This window comes from Pocillopora verrucosa, chromosome 7, assembly GCF_036669915.1.
Source record: "Pocillopora verrucosa isolate sample1 chromosome 7, ASM3666991v2, whole genome shotgun sequence".
Lineage (NCBI taxonomy): Eukaryota > Metazoa > Cnidaria > Anthozoa > Scleractinia > Pocilloporidae > Pocillopora > Pocillopora verrucosa.
In genome coordinates, this window is record NC_089318.1 from 4,872,692 (window position 1) to 4,897,485 (window position 24,794).

At 36.1% G+C, this 24,794-nt stretch overlaps 4 protein-coding genes across 4 annotated transcripts; 2 read left to right on the forward strand and 2 right to left on the reverse strand.

Moving 5' to 3' along the window:
• The first annotated feature begins 65 nt into the window (after positions 1 to 65).
• On the forward strand, positions 66 to 5,754 carry LOC131773067 (centriolar and ciliogenesis-associated protein HYLS1). Its single transcript, XM_059089028.2, has 9 exons — positions 66 to 223; positions 481 to 636; positions 838 to 941; positions 1,915 to 2,122; positions 2,222 to 2,374; positions 2,832 to 2,895; positions 3,299 to 3,380; positions 4,317 to 4,346; positions 4,704 to 5,754. The coding sequence occupies exons 1-9, from the start codon at positions 121 to 123 to the stop codon at positions 4,803 to 4,805; spliced, it is 1,002 nt and encodes a 333-aa protein (XP_058945011.1). The 5' UTR covers positions 66 to 120; the 3' UTR covers positions 4,806 to 5,754.
• Positions 5,737 to 12,258, reverse strand: LOC131773066 (large ribosomal subunit protein uL4-like). Its single transcript, XM_059089026.2, has 10 exons — positions 12,055 to 12,258; positions 10,239 to 10,329; positions 9,307 to 9,457; positions 8,353 to 8,404; positions 7,962 to 8,079; positions 7,457 to 7,560; positions 7,311 to 7,358; positions 6,408 to 6,463; positions 6,007 to 6,074; positions 5,737 to 5,895 (listed from the first exon to the last, which is right to left on the reverse strand). The coding sequence occupies exons 1-10, from the start codon at positions 12,157 to 12,159 to the stop codon at positions 5,777 to 5,779; spliced, it is 912 nt and encodes a 303-aa protein (XP_058945009.2). The 5' UTR covers positions 12,160 to 12,258; the 3' UTR covers positions 5,737 to 5,776.
• A 98-nt stretch (positions 12,259 to 12,356) lies between these two features.
• LOC131773061 (uncharacterized) lies at positions 12,357 to 20,445 on the forward strand. The gene is made up of 12 exons (XM_059089022.2): positions 12,357 to 12,731; positions 13,129 to 13,308; positions 14,288 to 14,412; positions 14,810 to 15,037; positions 15,503 to 15,597; positions 16,242 to 16,368; positions 16,662 to 16,747; positions 17,289 to 17,744; positions 18,035 to 18,101; positions 18,471 to 18,671; positions 19,293 to 19,361; positions 19,879 to 20,445. The coding sequence occupies exons 1-12, from the start codon at positions 12,599 to 12,601 to the stop codon at positions 19,960 to 19,962; spliced, it is 1,851 nt and encodes a 616-aa protein (XP_058945005.2). The 5' UTR covers positions 12,357 to 12,598; the 3' UTR covers positions 19,963 to 20,445.
• A 124-nt stretch (positions 20,446 to 20,569) lies between these two features.
• Positions 20,570 to 24,764, reverse strand: LOC131773060 (DNA-directed RNA polymerase II subunit RPB7). The gene is made up of 9 exons (XM_059089021.2): positions 24,706 to 24,764; positions 24,505 to 24,614; positions 23,991 to 24,087; positions 23,753 to 23,815; positions 23,241 to 23,291; positions 22,306 to 22,371; positions 21,661 to 21,732; positions 21,166 to 21,199; positions 20,570 to 20,999 (listed from the first exon to the last, which is right to left on the reverse strand). Exons 1-9 carry the CDS (start codon positions 24,715 to 24,717, stop codon positions 20,986 to 20,988), a joined length of 519 nt encoding a protein of 172 aa, XP_058945004.1. The 5' UTR covers positions 24,718 to 24,764; the 3' UTR covers positions 20,570 to 20,985.
• Positions 24,765 to 24,794: the final 30 nt, after the last annotated feature.

A 24,794-nucleotide genomic window follows, 5' to 3' on the forward strand; every position in this document is an offset into this window, starting at 1 on the left:
GCCATACGTAACCACATGCTCAACTAACGCGAAAGCCTGGACACTAATGTACCGTTGTAATTGATTTTCAAGTCGTACTGAGCTTCTGGTAAACTAAGTTGTATTTATCCCTAGAGCATAATGGCACAAAGCTTCGATTTTACAGAAGAGGAGATCAGAAGGAAACTAGAAGAACTCGGATACACTCATATTCCTCGAGATAAGCTGAAACAATTTCAAAGAGGTTCGTGTTAGTGGTAGAAGATTGTTTCTATTAGAGAAACTTTTCGAATGTTGATTATTTGATCTCAGCTCAAATCAATTCTGACTTTGATAAATTTCTCTTCATAGATCAACGAGATTGTTTATTGTGAGTAATATGTCGTATTTCAAGTTAAATTGCATCTTGCAAAGCTTTGAGGCCGCTAAAGTGATCGACGTTGTCTATCGATCGATGTGATCGCACTTGATGTTGCATTTAAATTTCGTCTTCCTTTGTAGACTTGAAAGAGCTTATTGAATCAGAAAGATCAACTTCCGAAGAAAGTGGTCTTCTTCGAAGTGGAGATTCTCCATCATCAGTTAATGAAAGTTACTACACTGACAGTTATTTAGACAGGAGTAAAGGAACAGAAACCTCTTCATCTCCATTTGATGGTAAGCACTAATCAATTTTAGATGTGGTTCTTATTGATTAGACAAACCACAGGAAGCAATTGATATCAACAATCCTTTACAGTCATCAGTCTGCGCTGTTATTTAAAAAATTTAGCATTACAATTCCCTACTTCAAAAGAGGTTGACGTAAAATCTACTCAACTTCTGTTCATCCTCTTGATCTTTGTTTGGTCTTCTTAGCTTCAGACAGCAGTACAGAACCACGCCAACTACTTGATAGGTACAGATCCCCTTTGGAAGACTCAGTTTTCCCCCGACCAAAATCAGCTCCAAGTTTGGCCAAGGTAGTTTCATCATAATGACTTGAATACGGCCAACTATTTGGCAGATTACTTAATTATCTCGTTTTATGTTTCTCTCAATCAGATATTATAGTGAGAGATATTTGGCAAAATCTTCCTTTATTAGCATCATCATTGTCATTATTATCATCAAGAACCAAATTATCAATGATTCATGCTACTCCCAGGATTTTAAAAAAATTGATAGTTCTTGGGCTCTAGTTCTGATCTTGGGAGTACATACAAGTAGAATTTTTTGTGTGTGTGTTATTGAAAAGGCAAATTTCAACTCTATTTTGCCTCTGACCAATGTAGTTTAACCCCTTGAACCCTCAGAGTGATGAGAGACTAATTTCTTGTTACACTATCACCCCTGAATCAAACACTAACCCTTAACTCCCACTTTGTAGTTTTAAATTCTCTCCTATGGCTGCTACACATTTCCCTTTAAATTAGTTACAAGAGTTTGGTTTTCAATCAGGATGATGACTTCTACCTGATAGGTTTGAATATTCTCATCACCTGTTTTGCTGGAAAATGTCTAAAAATTATAGGGAGAAGTTACATGTTAATCACTTCTGGGAGTTAAAGGGCTAAATTAAAGGAAATGACTACCCTCCAAAAAGCTCTTAACCCTTAAGCTCCCAAGATCTCATTAGTAATTCTCCTTACTGTCTGCCAAATGATTCCTATGATGTTAGTTTAGAGAATTTGGTATCAGATCAATTAGTAATCCCATAATTGATATTTTTCTTGATTCTCATTACTTGTCTGCTTGATTTTGCATAGATATAGTAAGGAGAAATTCTGTCTTGGTCACTCACGGGAGTTGAAGGGTTAATTTTTGAACAAATTCTCCATATCAGAACCTGAGGAACTGTTTTGAGAAAAATGTAAAGAATATGGATACTGATTTTAGGGTGTAAAGAGTTATTAAATATGACTAAAAAAATTACTGATTACTTATCTTTGTTAGACAAAAATAAATCATCAACCGTATGGCAAGGAAAACGTTCATTACCATCCAGTAAAGCCACCAACCAGAGGAGAATCCACCACCACTGTTGAGAGCTCACCTCAAGAACAATCCAGAACCAGCAGTAGAAATATTAAGAGAAAAGTTTTGAGACGAAAAGATGGTGAACCTAGAGTATTTGATGAATCTTTTACCACAAATGAGTCTGGTAGGTTTGACAGATCATGAAAAATCTTCTAAATTTTAGCATGAAATTTTTTTCAAATTTCAAATTTTTTTGAAAAAGTTTTTTTTATCTTTTTTCCAGTCACAGATATATCCGATTTAGAACAGAGATTACGAGATCTTCCCTTGAACAGTGGTGATGTGGATGATGCAGATGTTATCAGTACTGATAGTGAAGTAGGACCAAATAACTTCAGACCGTGGGAAAATTATGCTGAAAGAGGATTGCCGTCTTGTAAGAATCACTGATATTCTCTCTCTCTTTCTCTGAGACAAATTTAGACTACACGCTGGTATTTTAGGGGAGGGGTGGGTGTGAGAGTTGGGGTTAACATGAGTGTTGTTATGCATCTAAATTAATGAAAGGGGCTCTATTGAAAAGCATACTCTGTGCACTTTGTTTAATTTTTCACTGACCACAAAACTAATTATTTGTGCAGAGCTTCTTTGGAGCTTTCCAAAATTTGTTGTCGTCCAAGCTAACAAAAATAACTCAATTTTTTGATTTGCAATTGGAATTGGAATTGGAACACTCTCTTCCAATTTCCTTAAAGATCCTCAATTTATCTTATTCTTTGAAGCAAATAATCAACAGTAAGCAGATATTTATTACCGGTATACTGAAACTCACAGTTTCCAGTAAGCTGTTGTTGATATGGCTCACAACCCACTAAGTATGTGGTCTCTTGCAGTTATCAGGCCATCCTCTCGTCACCCTCACACACGACAATTAAAGAAGTCAGATCCTGTCTCAAGGTTTGAACTTTATCCATTTTCCCAGGTTTTAAATTCATTCACATGTTGACTTGTGTGATTAGGCCTTTTGTTGTTGTTGCTTTTGTTTTAATTGCTGCCTGTTTGTTTGTTTTGTTAATTGCTTGTCAGTACGTGTAGTGAACATATTGTAATGAATGCTTTTTTATGGTAACTTAACCCTTTACACCCTAACATCAGTAGACACAATTCCTAAGGTGCTGACAAGGAGAATTTGTTTAACAATCTAAAGCTTCTGTCATTGGTGATCATTTCCTTTTTTATGTGACATTTATTTGTGATTTAGGGGTGAAATTGTAAGGAGAAATTAGATACTAGTCACTCTTAGGGGTTGAGGGGTTAATGTAATTATAAAATGTATTTGTTTTTTCTGTTCTTGTTGCAGATATCACCAATTTAAGTATGAATGGCAGGCAAACAAAGCTCCAGGAGAGAAGAGCCACAAGAATCTGCGATGGAATGTCAGGGTAATTAATTTTATTTATAGATTGATTTTTAAAGAAATGGTAGGACTGTCAATTAAGAACCTTCTACAATCAGAAGTAAGCCAGGGATATACTGTATGCATTGCTTTTCCTTAGCCATTTAAATCCCATGAGTCACCAAGACAGAATTTCTCCATACCATATCAATACAATATCAAGCCCAAATGCGATGAGAATTAAGAAAAATATCAGTTGATATTAAAAGTCGATCCAATACCAAATTCTCTGAGCTAACTTCTTAAGAATTGTATGGCAGACAGGGAATGAGAGGGTTAAGGAAGAGCTCTAAAGCAGAATAAAAAAGGAACTGTCTCACTCAGAACACAGGGAAGGTAACAACTGTAATATCAGTAAGAGAACTGAACAGTAGCTTCTGTAAGTAACTACTATTGAGATGGCAGTTGTCATTTGTGGTGTACTTGCCTTTCCTGATCTCTGATGTAATTTGTTGTTAATTTAGTGCAGATCCTAGCTTGCAGTGCAGGTATTTCATTAGGGTGAGCTAATGTTATAAGCCCGTGGCCATTTATCTGACCAGACATGTTTGATTTAGAGTTAGAGTGGACAGTGGGGGTAGGGGGCAGGGGAAGGGCAAGAAGATAATCCTTGCTCCCATACCCCTCTCCTTATTTTTGACTGTCAACTGCCCCCTTGGTACAAATTTATTTCTCTCCCCAACCTTTTGCTTCCATTAAAATCAAAGATGGTGGCTATAATTTTTGTTAAGAAATTACCAAGCACCTATTCACCAAAAGTATGCCTGCCCTGTAGGTTATACAGATCCTTGATAGAAATATTTGAGATATTCATGGTTTTCTAAGTTTGATGAATTGTACATAAATCTAATTGCCAGAGTGCTAATAATGACACCTACATCTTCCCTGGTTTGCTAATTGTTTTGTAAAATTCTTTCCATAGGGCAAGATGTTGCAATGTGATGTGTTTGAGGTGAGCTAAGATAAAATACATAGTCAATGAAATTCTGAAAATGTGCATAGCAAGAAAGTTGTCACCAAGTGATGAGGCCATTGTGACCCCTTTTAGGTGCCAAAATCAGAATTTTGGATTCAAAGGTTTATAAGACAAAGCTGAATGGGTCAACTTATTTGAATGAAAATATGGTAGGCAACATTGTTTAAGGTTCAGTGACACCTTGCAGTGTATCAGATAACAAGGAGACTCTTAGTCTTAGACAGAAAATAAATTTGCAAAACCTTTGAATGAAAATAATAAGTTGGCAAAACTGTACCTTTTGCAAAAAGTTTAAACCACTCCTTAACTATAACATTGCCTTTTTATTTTCAGAAACCACAACGCAATTTCGTTCCCAATAACTATGTTGTACCAACAGAGAAGAAGAGACAAGCTTTACGATGGGAAGTCAGATCTAGTCTTGCCAGAGTGTGATGTGATCTGCTGCATTCTATACATTCTTTAAATTTTTCAAGAAATAACACAGCCAATTACTGAATGATTGGACTAATAAATAATTTTTGGCTCTCATTAATGTACAAAAGGTTATTCACTAGCAGATTTACACATACATTTTTTCCACATGCACATCAAGTTTTTTAAATAAATAACTTATTAATTATTTAAAACCGAGTTGCTGTTGTCTTCATACATAAACCCTTTGACTTCAAAGACCTCATTAATAGTTCTCCAATGATTTTAGTTCTGAGAATATGTTACTGGATCAACTAATGATCCCCTAATAGTTATTTCTCTTTATTCTCATCACTCGTCTGCCTGATCTTGTATAGATATTGTAAGGAGATATTGTCTTGGTCACTCATGTGAGTAAAAGGGTTAAAAACATGGGGTTTTTTTTCATAATTTATTTTTTTATTAATCAAAAAGTAACTGTAAGTAGCATGACAAAGGAAGTTTTTGTCTTAATCTAACACCAAATTCTAGTTTACTGGGAAAATGTGTAGCAGCTAGAGGGGGAGAATTAACAATCAGATCTTGGGAGTGAAAGTGTTAACCCTTTACACCCTAACATCAGTGTGCATATTCTCCATACTGTTCTCTATACATTTCTTGAAGCACTGATAAGGAGAATTTGTTTAAAAACCAAGCTTTGTAAGTTGGTGATCATTTCCTTGATTCTTGTGACCTTAATGTTTGATTCAGGGGTGATATTGTAAGGAGAAATTAGATGTTAATCACTCTCAGGGATTAAAAGGTTAAGATAAATTGCATGAAAAGGATGCAAGAAAATTTCTGCTTTTAAATTTCCAACTTTCTCAAAATCTCTGGACTATATGAAAGTAAGACTCAACAAGGCAAGAAAAATCACAATGAGTTGAATTGAATTATTTATTTACTATTGAAATAGAATATTTACAAAGCAGAAGCAACACTACAAGAAAAGCTTAGTCAAACTTGTTAACGAGTATCCTATCATCTTCACAAAGGATATCCTCGAGAAACTCAACAGCCTTCAAGGACATCACAATGTTTTTGCGATGTAATATTGTGTAGACATCTAGGTCTAAAAAAAAAGAACAGGTTTATTGTCAATAGCAGCACAATTCAAGCAGCACATTTTGTTATGAGATGTAAAAAGAACAACAGTCAGATTTGAGGGAGTGCATAAACATACTTTTGGGATGACGCACATCTACTGTCTTCATCCCTTCTGCAGCCTCTGTGATTATTTCATTAGGTGTGCTGTAGGGGAAAAAAAAAGAGGTGTTTATATTGAAATTCAGATGTAGTTCACAAAGGTGAGCACTTTGCTCTTCTCATTAAATAAAAACAAAATCAGAAAAAGCAAAACCCTTGTGAATAGAAAATTTTTTCCCCAGAAAAGAAATATTCTTTCAAAGAAGGTATCAAAAGCAAAGATTCTAGCTAGGATAGTTTTTTTTTTTTCTTTTAAATATAAATATAATTATCCAGACAAGAGTTCAGCACTTAAAAGGGGCTTTACAAAAAGAACAGTTTCACTTCAATTTTACTTAATTTCCTGAAAAAAAAAAACATGATCGACCAAACACTTACGAATCAACCAGGACTACATTTGTCCAGCCTCTTTTGTCCAAGATTGGAATCAAATCCTGTAATTTAAATCAGCAAAGAAAACCTTGTGCCACAGAGATTGTTCAATGATGGACAAACAAAAGTTCAAATCTCTACGAGTTAATAGATTACCACAACCAACACCCTCACCCCTTTACTCCAATTCAATAAGACAGAATTTCCCCTTACATTAATTAATAACCAAGTAGAAAAGGGATGAGAATAGAAAAAATATCATTAGGGGATTAATGGTTGATCCAACAACAAACTCTCAACACTATTGTGATTCATAAGAAATGTATAGTCAGGGCATGAAATTAATTTTTTTTTCTGATAGCCACTTGGCCCCTAAATTCTTCAAAGTAGTAGCCAATTCAAAAAAATTTGGTCGCTATTTTCAAAGACAAACAAAACCTTTTTTTACGCTGTCGGCATTCTAGATAGACCCTCCAAAATAAGTTAGGGAAAGGATCTTTAATGTTCTACAAAGTGGACACTAGGATGGATGATATACAACATTCAAGCTCCCTTAAATCCAAGATGCCGTTTAGTTATTGATCTAGATGCACGTGCTGCATTTTGGAAACAAACTTAATGAGGAAATGAATTTATCTTTGCAAATCTTTTTAATTCACTATATCTCTTGGTAAAGTTATGATGAATGAAACACTCTAGTAGCCAATTTGGCGACTAATTTTCAGGATTTGGTCACCAAAGTGAAAAATTTAGTCACATTGGCACCTGTATTAGGTGCAATTTCATGCCCTAAATAGTGGATAGAAAGGAAAATTACCAAAGAGGTTTGGGAGTGACAGCTTAGTTTATAACCAGACTTTCTACACGTGAAATTGTTTCTTTTCGTTTGCCTTTGAACTAGAAACCTACCCGATCATTTTCAATATCCTCAAATGAATCTACAATGTGCAAATGTCCCTGTAAAAATGGAAATAAGCAAAATGGTCAAAAGGTAGAATTAGGATTCAATTTCACAGTTTAATTACAAACCAAGAACAACAACCAGCAAGCTATACCTGTGCATATCTGACAGAGAGAGCAGTACGTAGACCCATTCTTCTGACTTTTTTTGGTAATCCATACTTGTAGCTCTTTGGCACAGGACCATGTACTCTACCACCTGAAAGACAGTAAGCTTTGACCTTAAAAACTGATTTTCTCTATGATCTAAAATCTAATGACAAGGTGTGGGCTTAATCCTTTAACATCTTGTTGTTAATTCTCTCCTCTAGCTGTTACACATTTCCTTGTGAACTGATTGTGTGAATTTGGTATTAGACCAAGATAACACCTTCTAACTGAGAAGTTTGAGAATTTTCATAACCTGTTTGTTGGATAGTTTACAGATATCACAGGGAGAAGTTACATGTTAATCACTTTTGGGAGTTAAAGGGTTTTTTTCCACCTGACCACTCTTTCAAATACACTCTTCCTTCCACCAGGAGCATAAGCTCATTTCCCAAATAGAAGCTGACCACTAAAGAGGAAAGAAGCAAAAATGGTTCTCAATCACTATGTCACCTTTTCTCCATTGTGGCGCTCTTATGCTGCCTTGTCGTGCTCTTCCAGTTCCTTTTTGTCTCCAAGGCTTTCTTCCACCACCTCTTCTTTCTGCGCGATTTTTGACTTTTGCAGTTCCCTGAAAAATAAGAGCCAGAATACACTTAAAGTAAACTGTTTGTAACGAGAAGTCCTTCCTGTCTCTGAAAAATCAGTTTTTTGTGCAAGTTGAAGTTGTGTCCAACTGGTTTTACAATGAAATTTAAGTGACCAATAGTCTTTCTTTTTCTGTGGTGAATTATTGTAATACTAGGACTCATTTGATCAACCCAACCCTTCAATTAAATAAGCAACATTTCCTCTATCTACCACTCTTATGTACACTGGCAGAACAACATATTTTGCAACTTACAGCTCTATTTTTTGCTCTCCACCAGACAACAACTCTGTGTAAAATGTCAATCCTAGAAAAGGAGAAACATCAAATAAGAATTCCTTTGTAAAGAATGAATTTGCATTTAATTTTTCTACCCATAAAAAAGCTTAAACAAGTACCACAGTGACTTCTTTGATCACAGAGTCTGGTGATATTGAAAAGTTTGAGTAACCTTTTGTAATAAGACATTCTCTATCTAGACATACGTTGACAACAAATTTCAGTACTTGGTTGAGAGGGGTCTGTGACAAGAGTGCCCCAAAGCTCTAAAAAGCATGGAATATACAGTGGAATTTTGATGACCTATTGCTGAATATAGCATGTGACCTCACAGAAAATGTCTGCCATGCCCTTTAAAGCAGACCTCAGCCTAGATTTGACGCCTCTCAACAGAGAAGTTTTCCCCTTTGGGCCTCTCCTTCAGCAACATGGCCACCAATTCCAACTGACTCAGCCTACCTGCACATAGCTAGTGAGTCACTACCAAGGCAGACCTTCTTCCCATAACTTAACTCAACACGAGACAATTACCAGCATTGTTGTGTAAATGAAAGTGGTTTACTATGAAATCTTTTCTCTAGAAACCCTTTTTTCTAAGCTTTAAAAAAGGTCATGGTCAAACTAGAATAATTATAATTTTTTTTTTTTTTTCATTTTCTACTTTTTTCATTACGTAAATCTTCTTTTTATGAAGCTACTAACAGTTGCTAAATATCCATAAACACTAAACTCCCTTTTAAAAATCAATTGTAATTTTTAAAACGCTAGGTGGCTGAAAAAGTTTCAGATTAGTTGGATGAACAATTTATCCGACACAGGAATTTTCCCATTTATAGCCAACTTTGTGAGCAAATTAGAAATCAGTTTAAAAAAAGTTTCATACCCAAAATATCACATTTGAACATGTTTGTGTGAAAAAATTAAATATACCTTGGATTGGCTCCAAAAACAAATTCATTCAACTCCACCAATCCCAGAGGATTCTCTGAAGTGAAGGATGTGACCCAAGCTAGTATCCCTGAGTTGTGGTTTTCATAGTCTCTTGTTGCAATAAACTTGCAAACACTTGGACTGAAGTCACCTGCACGAACACCAAAAATTCAGCAGAGAATAAAATTCGCTCTTCTTTGTCAGAACCCAAGTCTACAAGTTGTAGAAGGTGTGAATATAAACACTGAAATGTGAATTTAAAAAGTTCGGAAGTACATCATAAACATTGGTGTGTTATTAGCTTTGGGTGTCCTGTGGGGTGAGCCAGCACTCCTAATTCAAATTATTAATGGCCACCAAGTTTGTTGCTGTTTTGTAGGTGGGAGATTCAGCCAATTAAAACTCACTAATTCAAATTCAAATGTCTCCTCAATGTTTATTTACTTCTGGGCTAGAAAAAATGTATGGTGAAACTCCATGATGGTCACTGCTGGGAGTGAATAAGGTAAATCATCTTCAGATGTTCAAATTACAACCAATGTGTACATATATGAATACATAATTACATGATTTCAAGTGTAATTTGGTGTAAATAGGCACAAGTAAATTTTTCAAAGACAAAAAAATTCATGAGCCCATTGAGCAAGTACAATTAGTAGTCTTTGAAAAAGTTACAAGTGCTTATAATACACCACATTGAAAGAGAAATCATTTAATTACTTATTAATAATGTACATGAAAAAAAAACATCACAGAAAGTCAAGGCAGAAGAAATTTGGAAAGCATGCATGTGCTATTTGTAATTTGCACTCATGTTAAAACTTTGCACTCATGTTATAACTTTGCACTCATGTTACATGAGAATGCACTTATTTTCAACCAGTCAGAAAGGCATAATTTTTTCACGTTCACTATTAAGAGTGCAATCATACCATAGCAAGGTAGGTCTTCTATATCCAAGGGTTCTGGCTTAGGCAGAGGTGCAAGAGCTCTTCCACAATGATACCAGTGAGTTGATGGTAACTAGAAAGTAGTGCAATCTTTTTAGTATGTATACAAACCTGACTTGCATAGCTGCTCAAGCTTTCCTGAGACACTTACCGTAATTTCCGGTCGTTTACCCGCACGGCCGATTACCCACACAGGCCGATTATTGTATACGGCGAAAAAAAAAATCAACAGATTACCCACACTGGTGGATAACCCGCACGTTATGTTATTCAACTTTTTGGTGGCGAAAACGTGACATTAAGGTGATACATTTCAGTCTTTTAAAAGTTGTCTGATCCAACTTTCAAAAACTTGAAAGCGTCTTTGTCGAGTTTAAAGGTCAAAGAAATTCAGATGCGTGCACAATTCTGTGTCAATATTAGCAAGTACTTTGTTGAAAGATTATACAGTAAAAACACTAGCTGCCCATGCCCAAATCTCAACGTTTCATACTTTACAGAATGCGAATTTGTGGCCACATTTTGTGCGAGCGATTGTTCAGCGCCATGTTGATTTGTTGAAAAAAAGCTGGGTGTCTGAGTATTAAAACTTGAATTATAAAGTACTGTCGGCGATTTCTGAAAAAAAAAACGATATCTCCGGTTCTATTGGGCCTAACAAGTCCCTTAAAACGGGAAAATTCTCTTTAGCTCAAGCTAGTGTTAATTGAAATTTGTTACTGATGCGCCAGATATCTTTGGATTATTTTTGTCACCATCAAGGTTTTGTTTTCACGCGTGCCGATATCAATTTGTTTGTCGCACAACTAATTATGCGTGAAATAAACTCGATTAATACAATAAAATTCACTTGAGAGGTGGAAACGCATGTTGGTGATAATTTTTTTCAATTCAACTACCACTAAATTTTAAAATTGTCACATAACCCGCACCTCCCTATTACCCGCAGTGGCATGCATTTAATGCAAAATCAACAGATTACCCGCGGGTAAACGACCGGAAATTACGGTACCAATTACACAGAAATATCCAAAAGGAAAAGAAAATGGTTCACTTTAATTTTTTAGGAGCATTTAGAAATTTATGGGCCACTGATCCCAAGGATACATTTGCAGTCCATTCATTGTATTTAGTGGATTTAGGTAACTCATAACCCTCTACCTACTTCTCTAAAGCCAGGTGCACTGATAAAATGTTTGTGTAAAAAACTTCAACCAGATGACATGTGTAAATGGTATGAACCCCCTTCCACTATTGTTAGTAGTATAGTGCACCTATCATGGGTTTTCCTTGAAATGGGGGGGGGGGGCAGGCTACCCATGGAATATTGACTGAGAGGATCCCCCCTCCTTTAGTTCAGATTTTGACATTTCAGCACTGCCTCAAGGTTAGGAATGACCTGGCCTACACATTGGAAACCCAAGTGAAACTATAAATGAGAGTCATGTGGCAAAATTTGTGTGTTGAAATTGGTACACAACATGATTGGTCCCCAAGGATGGAATTTTTATATATAGTGGATACCCAAGGGTGGAAAAATTACCATAAAATAACCATAAGAAACTTAGTCCTTGCATTAACCGAAAAATTGGAGAGCAATCTGCATGAAATCACCATCAACAATTATTTGCTTCTTTCTTATATAAAACAAGCTGATTTCATAAAATGAACTGAAAGCCACTTTAAAACCTCAATTCGGGTCATAATGCTATCAAATACAATCTCAATTTCACTAAAAAAGAATATCGCGTTTCTTCCTCTCCTCAAGTTTTTGGATAAGTATTATTATCATACTGACCTGACGTGCAGATAAGATACCAGTAAATCTAGGATTGATTAGCGCGCGAAATCCCATGAGTGATTGACACCGTAGTAAACGGCTAGTCAAAGCCATTATGACCATTAAATAAATTTACAGCATCAAATAATTGCCACTGTCAGAGGAACCGTTTGGCAAAAAGAGGCCACCGCGCTACTCATCCGCCATGTTGGGTTCCTTGGTCATGTGTTCGGAGATACTGCAAAAGGAAATACACGACGTAGTAATCCCATGTGACGAATCCGCTGCTTAAAGATATTGTCGTAATAGGTCATGGCGGTTCGCCTATTTGAAGTGTTTATAATTCTTCTGGAGTGATTATATTTGCGAAAGATTTTAGATATGGTCATCAACACGTTTCGATGTTTCACTCTAGAGTATTTATTATTTTAGATCTGTTTCCCTAGAGGAAATGCTCGCTCAAAAACTAGAAATTACAGGCACCATCAAGAATCTTGTTTTCTATTTAGGGTTCGATAAACCAAAATACGTATTTCGAATGTGCTCTGTGATTTAACCAAGAATGCAGACGCCACCATGCATCAATGTGGAGGACGAAGAAATATCTGATACTCAAAATGATCCTGTTGTACATGAGCTATTTGAAGACGCCATTGAAGTTTTGCGTCTTTTGGGGGCAGATGAGAAACTCAGTGGTAAGGTGGTTATTTCCAGTTCGATATCTGATAGATGTTTCCCTCTCCTACTTAACGTCTTTAATTAATAAGCCAGTTAATCATTCACTCAGTCAATCACTTGACTGGTCAGTTAGTCAGACAGTCCTGGATCGGTCAGTCAGTCTGTCAGTCTATCAACACTCAGTGCATCAGTATGTCAGTCAGTGGGTCAGTCAGCAAGTCAGCCAGCCAATCAGTCAGTTAATCAACCAGCCAGTTATTCAGCCAGTCATTCAGCCAATCAGTCAGCTAGTTAGTTAGCCAGTCTGTCAGCCAATCAGTCAGCTAGTCAGCCAGCCAGTCAGTCAGTTAGTCGGTCAATAGATTATTATTGCCTTGTGACTGCTTTGTTTTCTCACTTTTGTATAAAATTTAGTTGGGTGTTCAAGCTCAGAGAGGTGTCACCAAAACACTCAGCAAGGCAAGAAGAGTCAACCACACCCAAGTCACAGAAAATATGTAAAGAAACCAGCAGAAATAACAAGAGGAAAAAGAAGGAAACTGGAGAGAATAAAGGCTCCAGTGACAATCTTAAGAAAAGCAAAGCAACTTGAAGGTAAGAGTTAGTATGATTCAGGGAAGGACTTATGGGGTATTTGTCCCATTTTTGAAAGGATTTTGGACACTTCTTCTTCTCCACAGAAGCTTACAAGGAGATATCTGCCACACAGAATGAGGGCAGGCACAAATCAATGAATATTCAGCAACTTTTTATTTTTTTTTAAGCCTCTGTGGAGGAGAGAGGTTTTTGACTCTATACCCCACCCCACCCACCCTGCTTGTGCTCCTGTTATCCCTGAGTTCAACCTCCCCAGCTCATGGATCATTGTTTTTTTTGCCTTGGTGCCATCATGACACTGGCATGAAGTATACAATCCTTGTGAAATCATTCAATTGTGTTGTATGATTGTAGGAGGAAGGGAAGTCCTGATTTTTGTTAGTGACAGTTAACCCTTTAACTCCCATGAGTGACCAAGACAGAATTTCTCCTTACAATATCAATACAATATCAACCAGATAAGTGATGAGAATAGAGAAAAATATCAATTTGGGGATAATTAGGTGATCCAATAATAAATTCTCTGAACTAACACTGTGAGAATTGTGTGGTTGACAGTGAGGAGAATGACAAATTTGATCTGGGAGTTAAAGGGTTAATAAAATTTTGGTATATAGTTAGCCTAATTCATCATTGGAGATAGGGAAAGGAAACTTTCTTGGCTGCACGGTATTGCTTAAGTTTGTGCCTGGAAATTGTGTGGTCAGTTTTTTGTTCTTTTTTCTTTTTTTTCTCAGTCCTATTAAAAGGCAGACAACTCTTTCCTTGACTCTGATGTTGCCTTACCATCGATCGTCAGAAATCAACCTTTCTCACCAACAATAATCTGTTTAAGTTCTATCCTCAACAGAGGAATCACATGATACTATCAACTAATAGGCCCAGTTTCAAGTCATTTTCTGTCTGAATTTATTGTTATACAATTTTAATAGATATTTTAATTAATTCATTTCATAACAATCCTGACCATCTTTAGTTTCATCAGAGGAACAAGAGGTTTCTGTCCAAAAGATGTTGAGTTATGTCAACCAGATGCCACGTCAAGAAAATTTCCAACCTCCACCTCTTCCTTTTGTGTCATTTGGATTGGATGGAATGAACGTAAAGTACCATGACAATAATGCCATTCCGAAGATCTCACATTGTGATTGTATTTTCTACAGTGATTACTGTATAATAATGTCACTAGAATGACATTTGCAAATAAGAGGTAGAATCAGGCTTTGTAACTATGTAACATTGCTTGTCATCTGAGGTAATTTTTTCAAGAAAGTTCCAAACCATTATGTGGGAGCTACATGTTGTCCAGAGAGTCAAACCAGCATGAATCCCTTATACTGACAGGTTCACTTTCTATCATGTATAGTATACAGTAGTTAAATCATTATTTAAAAAAGTCCTTTATCCCATCTTTTACTGATCTGAATGGTGCCAAATGACAATTTGCCTTTTTTGCCTTGCTTTTTTCTGTCTTTGTTTCCTTCTGCCCCTAAAACAGGAACATGAGAGTCTTGCCTCCAGTAATTCACTTGGCCCTGACAGTATCACTCAAGACCATACTTACTTATCCAGTGAAAAAGATGTCGCCCTGTGGAAGACATTGACAGCTTCTCCTAACAACTGTAATATTTTTGTGGGAGGCCTGCACCATGGGGTTGTATCAGAAGTTCTGCACACTGCTTTTAAAGCATTCTGTTTGAAAGAGGAAGATGAAAAGAAGATGAAGGTAGAGCTCCGTTTTGGGCAAAAAAGTTCCTGTTATAAAGCTCAATGATAAATACCTTTCTGAGTTTCACAGAGAGCAGAGGGAGGATTTTTTCTTGCCTCAAAGATATTTTTACCTCACTTTTTTGAACAGGTTGGGTGTTCCACCAAAAACTCATTTATGCCCTTCCTTCTAAAGGAGTCTTTGTTCAAAAACAATTAACCCTTTAACTCCCAGATCAAATTTGTAATTCTCCTTACTGTCAACTATGTAATTCTCATAATTTTAGTTCAGAGAATTTAGTATTGGATCAACTAATTATCCCAAGATTGATAATTTTCTTTATTCTCATGACTTATCTGGTTGATAGTGTATTGATATTGTAAGGAGAAATTCTGTCTTGGTCACTCATGGGAGTTAAAGGGTTAAACACCGTGTAACTATACTTGCCTGTTTAGTTCTTCTTTTCCACTGATCTTCTTTTAGGCCCATGTTGTTGTGGATGTTAGTAGAAATCTGTCAAAAGGCTACGGATTTGTGACATTACCTTGTAGAAGATCTGCTGAACTGGCTATGATATGGTAAGTTTTATATCTTTGGTTGGAAAATTATTTCACTGAAACACCAGCGAAACTATTAACATTGTTAATATTGAATTTATACTTTTTAACCCTTAACACCCGAACATCAGTGTACAAGTTCTCCATACTGTTCTATATACATTTCCTATGATGCTGACCAAGAGAATTTGTTTAACAATCAAGAGCTTTATGAGTTTGATATCATTTAATTAATTTTTATAGCCTTAATGTTTGATTCAGGGTTGATGCTGTTGGAAGAAATTAGATGTTTATCACTCTCAGGGATAAATGGGTTTAAATCCACAATAATTAAGGCAAACTTTTAGGGCCCGCTTTTACCAGATGATTTTCATCATTTTTTGGCAAAATTGTGTTCTGAACCATCTTCAATGTAGCCAACTGTTTTATTCAAACATTGATATTTGTTGAAAGCACCTGGGATGGTAATTATAACTGACATTGGAAAAGACATTTTGTTATTTCAAAAAGCACATGTAGAAAAAAAATTCTTGAGATCTACTGGATGTTTAAAACTGCAGCTCAAGACAGCATTCCTATATATAAATTTCCCCCAGAATTAAGCTTGTAAGGTTGGTTAATAAATGATAGAATGTTTTTGATATGACTGTGTTTGTTGCCAACAGCATGCAGGAATTTGAAATTTATGGCCATTGTATGCAGTTGGGTTGGGGCCAAGAAAAGAGGAATGGAGTCTTGTCAAATACTAAAGATTCCTTAGGAACCAAACCAGGCCTAAAACAGTGTGAAAAGGTAAGAGATGTATATACTACTCCTTTTTTTTTTACAATAGCATGCTGTTTACATGAGGCAGGAACAATAATCTACCAACTGAAGGTTCAGTATTTTGTCTTGACTAGTTTGCAGTAACCAGTAGTCTTCACTGCATTGTCTCAGTCTTATTCCATTTTTAAATTAAAGATGTGGAAGATTTCCTTTAGAATTTTTTATCTGGATTGATTTAGCAGAAGATCATCATTAGTATTGTTCCATACTTTCCCAGAGGATAGCTTGCTATAATTGATCAGGCGGTGTTTTTTCCTTAGGTGTCTTTGCATAGGACAACCACCAAAAAAAAAGGGAACATTGTTTCTGATAGAGTATTTTCAGAAAAGGAGGACCTTGTACCAAAGTAAGCAATATGATGGGAAACTGAATGAAAGGAAGGGAAAGGAGCAGAAGTTTATAGTAAATGGTTGGAAAAAATGAAATGAAAGGCAGACAGGTAGAGGTGGACTAAATAGACTGACAGAGAATGGAAAGGCAGGCAGGAAGGCAGAGACAGACAGACAGGCTGATGAAGAGAGATCATTTGTTTTTATCAACTGAGTTGATAAAATTCTTCAATTCTTTTTTTTTTTTTTTTTTTTTAATTATTTCTTTTTTATAACCCAAAATAAGGGGGAAGCCTGGGTCCCTTGGGCCCCTCCCCTAGATCCCCCACTGAATGATGCAAGTTAAGGGTTATGCTTATGAGATTTTTCAGGAAGATATCTGAGGCTTTCATGGAAGGATCGTGTTGAGCTAATAGTTTTTACACCCCTCTACGTATTTTGTGCGGTGCCTCAAGGTGTTCTTCAGATCATTGTTTACTGAGAAACCTGTTCTTGTTTCTTTTATATCTCATGATCTCAGGCCTGTCTGAATTTATTGTTCAACAAACTCTCTTGCAGGACATTATTGAAGAGATGCACTTCAAGATGGGACCAAGAAACACCGAGAAAAATTCAGAAAATTGAGAAATTAGTTCGGAATCCTCTTCCACTGTACTCCTTTCAGTTTGACACGGAATGCAATTCATTATCAGGGAATCAATTTAAGACTGACGATGGTTTGGACAAAAACAAAATTGAATTAGCACAAATGGAGACCAGAATTGCAGCTCTGTGCAAAGAATCAGTGATCAGCCATGGCATAAATACAGATGCCTTTGAGGGTGGAAATGAAGCTGTTTCAAGTGAATGTTCATACCAAATTAATTTGGAAGTAAATAACAAAACATCTTCAATTCTGCCTGAAATAGGACAAGATCCAACTTATGCAAAAACTTGTCTGGAAAACAATAAAGAAATTGAAGATACAGGGAAGCATTTGTCTGGAGAGTTTGAGGTTACCTGTGAGAGGACAAGGTATCATGTTGACCATAATTTGTTTTATTTAAATTTTAGGTAAATCTTTTACACCATTCTTTCCATGTTTTTGTTCAGTACCTTGCAAGTGGATATGAGTAGGCAGTAGCTGTGAAATGAAAAGGACTTTAAAGGCCCAGACTACATAACAGTTCTCACTTTTGCCAAACAATTAACCACATAAAGTTATAATTGAATCATTGTTATAAACAATTATAATAATTATAATAATAATAACATATATATATATATATAACTATATAATTATATATTTATTTTTTAATTAACAGGTGTAACACTGATGAACATAAAAAACAAGTCATTCAGTGGCTCACTCATGACCAAAAAGTTGCACTGGTAAGTTATTTGATGTATGATTCAATGCCATTAATTTTCTTTTTCGTAAACTACAACTCCTGGTAGGGGATCGTAGCATTGTAGCATCATAGCTTGTTCTCAGGGTTCTTGCTGTTTTTCCTCCAAGTAGTAAAGAAAGGCTTGAGGACAAAGTTGAAGGAACTGACTTCGAATATGCTTGAAATCTTTTTTGTTGGGGGGGGACGTATTTTTGTGGGAGTAAATTTTACACTGGCAGTATGAGTGGGAAACAAATGCACTCTGAGAGCATCCTGAGCCAAAAAGTCATACAGAGCAAATGTCGTGAGAAACAGCTTTCAACAGCTTGTTTAAATCAGTGCAATTTTGTTTGCATTGCTTTTTTGGCAGATAAAATCGGTTTGTTCAAAGCTCCGTAGTTGTGGTGTCCAAGGTCACCTTGGAGTATTTGGCATTCATTACGAAACGGATAACAGTCGTCTGTATGTAGTATGCACTAAACACCTAACTGAGGCACAACTGCTCAATGAATTCAAAGTGTTTGGAACTGCGGAAGTTAAACTTATTACTGATGTCAACGGATTTTCCAAGGTAGATTTATTTTTGTTCATTTTCTTTTTTCTATTTCAGACAGCCTCTTATCCTCATGTGTTTTCTTCCCCTTCTCTCGAGTACTTTTTTTTCTTGTACTCAAAGAAGCCTTACCACTCTCCTCTCTGGTTTTGCATTGTGTCTTATCACCTTATATTGTGGTTTTTCCTTAACATCATTGTTTGCTTTCATTGTTATTTTGTCAGCCTATTTTTGGTTTTGTCCCTTCATCCTTTTTCCTTCATTTGGAACTTTCTAGATCCAGTGCTATGGGCAGTGATTGGTTCAAATAGTTGCATTATCCACCTAACCAATCAGAAGCAAAACTTTAGCCAAATGTGACTTGTAATTGGTCTCTCACGTTCTTGCACCCTTCAGGTGGTTTGCTTGCCTTTACTTTCCTCATTGGCCCCATGTGATATGTCCCTTTGTTCTGATTGGCCCAGTCAATCATATTACTTTGGTTTGCTTTTTTGCGACACCCAATGGAAAAGCATACAGTCCCTAATTTCTGTACCTCATTCTTTAGATTGATTTTTTTTTTCATTGAATAAACCAACCAATCAATCAATGCATTATTTTGTGGTTGATAATTTTGTTCCTGGATGGTCTCTCTCTCAGGGTTGTGCCTTTATCCAGTACGTGGATAGTGCATGTGCGGAAAGAGCCATAAAACAGCTGCATGGAAAGGTAAGCAAATTAATGGGTCCAGTTCAGAAGCTTATTATGGTAGTTACTTTGAATTCCCTTTAAGGAGATTTTTTAAGGGTGGGTGCAGAGTCGTTTTGTCTAAATTTTTCAGCAAATTCTGCAAAAATCTTCTGCACAAACTTTTCTGTTACCATCTTAAAAGTTAGGGTTGTTAATGGATGGCTAACACACAGAGATTTTTGGAAGGTAGGATGGGAGTTACAATTCAAGAATCCCACAATGGCTTGACTTTTTGCAGCTCGAGTCCTCAGCTGGTTTATGTTTTCCTGCCAAGAAACCTTCCTTTCTGTGTTAGGATACAAAGGGGAAATGTCTTATCATGAACTGGGGATTTCTCCATTTTGTTTGTTTCTTGTTTTTTTTTTTTTCTTTCACATCGTGTAGTTCAGTATTGATATTATCACAACAGCTTTCCTTTCTTTTTTCCTCAAGGTATGAATTATGTAATTTCTTTTAATATCTTGCATAGATTCTTCAAAACAATTTTTTTCTTCAGGTTGTTGGTGGTATGCCAATGAAAGTAATGGTGGCTGAACCCAAACCTCCCAAAGGAGCACAGAGGAAGAGCACATTGGTGTGACTTTGGTACCTAAGCCTTTGCACACAGGCAACCCTCTGATTTCAACTCCTTTTACAGATGTGTTTGCTATTCACTAGAATATAGAGGAATATTGAAACAGTTTATATATTTACAGTCTGTGTGAAAGAAGATCTACCCTTTAAGCTGGGAATGATTTTAATCTCCCATGAGTGACCAAGACAGAATTTCTCCTTACAATATCAACCAGACAAGAGATGAGAATGAAGAAAATATCGATCAGGGACTATTAGTTAATTCAATACCAAATTCTCTAACCTAACATTATAAGAGTTTTATGGCAGAGTAAAGAGAATAACTAACAAGATCTTGGAAATGAAAGGTTAATGGTATTGAAATTTAGCTCAAGGACTGGATTTACCACCAAGCTTAAAAGAGAAAAACAAAACCAAAATTTTGCAATGATGACAGCTACACATGAACAAAAATCAAGAAAAGAAAACACTTTATGAAAATGAATAAATGATCCATGTCATCCAGGAGGAGTTCACTAATGTAAATAGTGTTTGGAATATATATATATATATATATATATATATATATATATATATTTTGTACTTTATGTTTCTCATGTAAAAATGTACAAAACTTTGTAAAACAAATAAAAGAGGTTTAATGTATCAAAAGATACCTAGCAATGTCATAGTGTTCTATACAAGCTACATTTCTAGTATCAAAGTATTTAGTAGCACAAGCCCATTCACCATATGAATTTCAAAAACTATCAGTTTTGCCACAAAAACAAAAGCTACACTACCATTATTTCTGTATAAAAAGTTCAATAAATGCAACACAATGAGAACCCATGAAAACTCTTCCTTTGCCTGTGTTATTAATACATAATTATGTACAGTGTGGTATCCATAAACACTTTGAAGACCTCTTGTTAGATAAATCTGAAAGGTTCACTCAAAATCTTGATTGATTGATTGATTGATTGATGTCTCCCTTGTACTGAACAATAACTCCAAAGGCAAGGAAAACTGAGAGAAATGTTCAGCTTTATCAACTGACAAGACCTGTAGAAAGGGAAGGTGATAAATATCAGTAGGCTTTCTTGATCAAAGGAGCAACATTTGACTTAGAATCTTGGCCACATGAAGACATTTTTGCCAACACCATTATTTATTCTATAACGACACAGATTATTTATATGGGGCTCAAGAAAAAGACAACAACACTTACCAAGATAATCATCCATCAGTGAACCAATAGCAAACTGAAAATCAAAACAGCCAGACATTACTTTTAAAGAAATTAGAGAACTTTCTAAGGACATTACTGTACACATAATGATGGTTTTACAATTCCTCCCAAAGCAAGAGGCATTTCAAGTCCTCCCCTTGAGAGCCACAAGATAACCACACTGGAATTAAAAATTTTCCTGCACAAATTACCACTGGTTCATGTGCACTCCAAGGGGTTCACAAAGGCACATTCAACCCTTCAACCCATAAAAGTGATGAACATCTAATTTCTCTTGACAATATCGTCCCTGAATCATACATTTAGGCCATGAGAATAAAGGAAATGATCACAAACTCAAGAAAGTCTTGACTGTTAGACAAGTTCTACTTGCTAGTTCCAAAGAAGACAGTATGAAGAAGTAGCAAATTGATGTGAAGAAGTTGAGGCTTAAAGAACAACGATCTACTAAACACATGGAATCACAGAACTTACAATGTCATTAGCGTCAACCCTGGTTCCTACTATTCTGAGACGAATTTCATCATCCTGTTGAATCACATTGTCCTATGAACAGAAATGAGCTGTTGTGGCAAATTTCAAGCTTTAACCATACAAAAAGAATTACTTAAAGTTATCAACTTTTAATTGACCATTCAATCATTCAAAAACTTGTTTACTTAGCCATCAACAATGTACAACTATTTCTTCAGATCCAAATAAGTAAAAGGTGTTTGAGTCTTCTGTCATGATCAAGATAACCCTTTAACTCCAACATATGACCAAGATAGAATTTCTCCTTACAATATTGATACAATATCATGTGGACAAGTAATGAGAATAAAAAAAAGTTTAAATTAAGGGATTATTAGTTGATCCTATACCAAATTCTCTAATTTCCATCATAACAGTTGTATGGCAGACGGTAAGGAAATTACTCATGAAAGGCAGTGAGAGGGTTAACCCACAAGTAACATTTAGCAAGAGGGAGTTCTGACAATTTTCTTTCCCTGGTCAGTTGTACACCTGACTTGCTGTTTCACATGTTCAATATAATTACATTACCATTACATGTAATACACTGTTTTCGGTTACACCTGACACAAACAAACAAGTTCCAGTAAACTTTCAACACCATACCTCATCTCTTGTTTTATAACATGGTGGGTTAGAGTTTGGATCAAAATCCATATCTGATGGGATTGACTTAAAAGCAAATATATATAAATACTAGTAAGACAGTAGCAAACAAATAAAAACAACAACATTTTCATGCCTCAAATTATAAATCAAGCTACCATAGAAGGAGGGTACATTTCTGAAGAAACTGTTGTAGAACAAGGTAATGGGTATTATCAACTAAGTTGATAATGTAAAATTTGCCTCCGTCAAGAGTCTCAAAGCTGAGGTTTTGAGCATTAGCCCTGCATCATTCACTCTGACAAACAGCCAACCCCACCAAACGTCAGCTTTGAAACTCTTAGCAGTGGCCAATTTATGTTATCAACTCAGTTGATAATACCCAATTACCTTATCCTGGAAGGGGTCTGAGGAGAAGAGGAATCCAATGCTTTAAATGACTATCATTCCAACAAAGTTGAATGGCCACCAAAACTAAGAATTTAACAAATTACACTCAACAAAATACGTCTGTACTTGAGCCTAGTGGCCCAGCCAGTCAGAACTTATCCCAGTTTCCCTGTAGCATGAAGTGAATGGGAGTATCACTACTCCCCCCTGGATGGGATGCTTGTCCATTGCAAGGTTACCCACCCTCCCCCAAGCATTTCATAGGGCTTTCTTGACAGTTAGCCATTTATACTCCTGGTTGAAGAGAAGCTCTGTAAGAGTAAAATGTTTTGCCCAGGAACACAACACGATGACCTGGCCATGTTTTCAACCCAGACCAAGTCAATCACTTTGTTAAGCACACTTTAACAGCTTCTATTCCTGGAGTGTCAGCTGAAATAGCATTTGTCAATTAACATTTCTGATTCATTCTTTTATTACTGCACTAAGTTAAAAAATGTACAAGGTTACCTTCCACAAAGCAGTCAATCTTGAAAAATACTTACATGGCGTGACACAAAGCATGAAAGAGGTCCTATCTCAGTGAACAACCCAACCTGAAATAAATATAGTGATGAGAATTTGTCACTGATCAGATCAGGGCCATTTAGAATAATTCAACCAATTGCAAGAAGAGATCAAAGGAAAGGATGATGGTTAAAGGACAAATTGCTGCAATCAATCATTTGATCATGGCTAAATTATATCGTAAAATTCTACTCCTACAAAGGGAAGGAAAAAAATGAGTGACTGGCCAAAAGAGATTTCAGTGAAGGCACTGAACCCTTTACACCCTAACATGAGTAAAGTTATTCTCTATACTGTTCCCCATACATTCCCTAAGGTGCTGACTAGGAGAATTTGTGTAACAATCAACAGATTCTTTTGCTGCTGATAATTGTCTTTATTCTTGTGACCTTACTACATGATTCAGGGGTGATATTGTAAGGAGAAATTAGATGCTAGTCACTCTGACAGAGGTGACAATTTCTTTCACACTTTGCTGGAGATTTTCTACCTTGTTTACTTGCATGACTACAGCATCCAGAACTTCGCCTTTAAATGGTCTGAAAACAATAGCCTGTAAAAAAAAAAAAAACAATTTGTAACAACAAAGGGTAAATGAATCATTCATTGGAGTCCGTTTCCACTGAGCATTGAAAAGACACTAATAAAGTAATCAAAACAGAGAAAAATATTACCTGTTGTGGAATGAAAAAAGAAATGTACCATAATAGAAATGAACCCCTGCTAACCTTATATTTGACAGGATACACAACGAATCCACGTCCTGGTTGGATGTGACCAACTCCAATGTTGTCAATTGTGGTGACAGCTATGATAAAGCCATACCTTAAGAAGATAACAGTTCGGTAAAATTTCCGCACAGCCCCATACTATTGTAAAACAAATCTGTTTTCCCAATGGCAATGTATTGTTTTTGCCATTGTTTTCTCCATCTAAGAACTGAATGCATAATGAAGTATGGGGCCGCGCGAAAATTTCACCAATAGTTCCGCTGATACTTCAGTGGTTTATAGATAAAATTTACCGAATTATTTGCCTATCAATGTTGGGTACAAGCGGAGATGCTTTACTTATGAACTACAGTAACTGTCTAACTCTTGGAAATCGAAATTTTTGTGAAAATGGATACTGCATTTGAAGGAAACAGCGTAGTTCCAGCGATAATTTTATGTTCTCAAATCTTATACTTCCACAAAGAGATAAAAAAAAAAAAAGAAAAGAAAAAATTAATTAACTGCTTACTTTCCGCTACAAGTTCCTTCGACCTCAGTGAACAATTTCTGCTTCACTGTTTGCAGCAAGTTCGGCCCAAAGTACCGCGGATGAAGCAAGATTTCGTGTTCCAGTGAGATCTGAAGGCACAAAAAGAATCAGTTGGGCATTTTACTTCATTTAGCGCTAATCATGGCAGGTTTTAAAGCAATAATCGAAGTGAACCCTTACATGATAGAACATTTTGATTCAAATACGAGTAAGCGTGGGAAATTTAGCGACCACGCAATTTACTGAATGCTACTTAGTGGCCTGGCAAC

Excerpts from the sequence above, each read along its gene's own strand:
- LOC131773060 (XM_059089021.2), bottom strand. Across the intron at positions 23,292-23,752 it reads TAGTCATGCAAGTAAACAAG|GTTGGGTTGTTCACTGAGAT; the intron begins GTAGAAAATCTC and ends TATTTATTTCAG. Across the intron at positions 21,200-21,660 it reads GGGTTGACGCTAATGACATT|TTTGCTATTGGTTCACTGAT; the intron begins GTAAGTTCTGTG and ends TTTGATTTTCAG.
- LOC131773061 (XM_059089022.2), top strand. The coding sequence starts at position 12,599 with ATGCAGACGCCACCATGCATCAATGTGGAGGACGAAGAAATATCTGAT. Across the intron at positions 16,748-17,288 it reads AAGGAGGACCTTGTACCAAA|GACATTATTGAAGAGATGCA; the intron begins GTAAGCAATATG and ends ACTCTCTTGCAG. Across the intron at positions 18,102-18,470 it reads ATGACCAAAAAGTTGCACTG|ATAAAATCGGTTTGTTCAAA; the intron begins GTAAGTTATTTG and ends CTTTTTTGGCAG.
- LOC131773066 (XM_059089026.2), bottom strand. The coding sequence starts at position 12,159 with ATGGTCATAATGGCTTTGACTAGCCGTTTACTACGGTGTCAATCACTC. Across the intron at positions 8,405-9,306 it reads GTTTTTGGAGCCAATCCAAG|GATTGACATTTTACACAGAG; the intron begins GTATATTTAATT and ends CTCCTTTTCTAG. Across the intron at positions 7,561-7,961 it reads AGCGCCACAATGGAGAAAAG|GTGGTAGAGTACATGGTCCT; the intron begins GTGACATAGTGA and ends ACTGTCTTTCAG.
- LOC131773067 (XM_059089028.2), top strand. The coding sequence starts at position 121 with ATGGCACAAAGCTTCGATTTTACAGAAGAGGAGATCAGAAGGAAACTA. Across the intron at positions 637-837 it reads CTCTTCATCTCCATTTGATG|CTTCAGACAGCAGTACAGAA; the intron begins GTAAGCACTAAT and ends TGGTCTTCTTAG. Across the intron at positions 2,123-2,221 it reads TTTTACCACAAATGAGTCTG|TCACAGATATATCCGATTTA; the intron begins GTAGGTTTGACA and ends TCTTTTTTCCAG.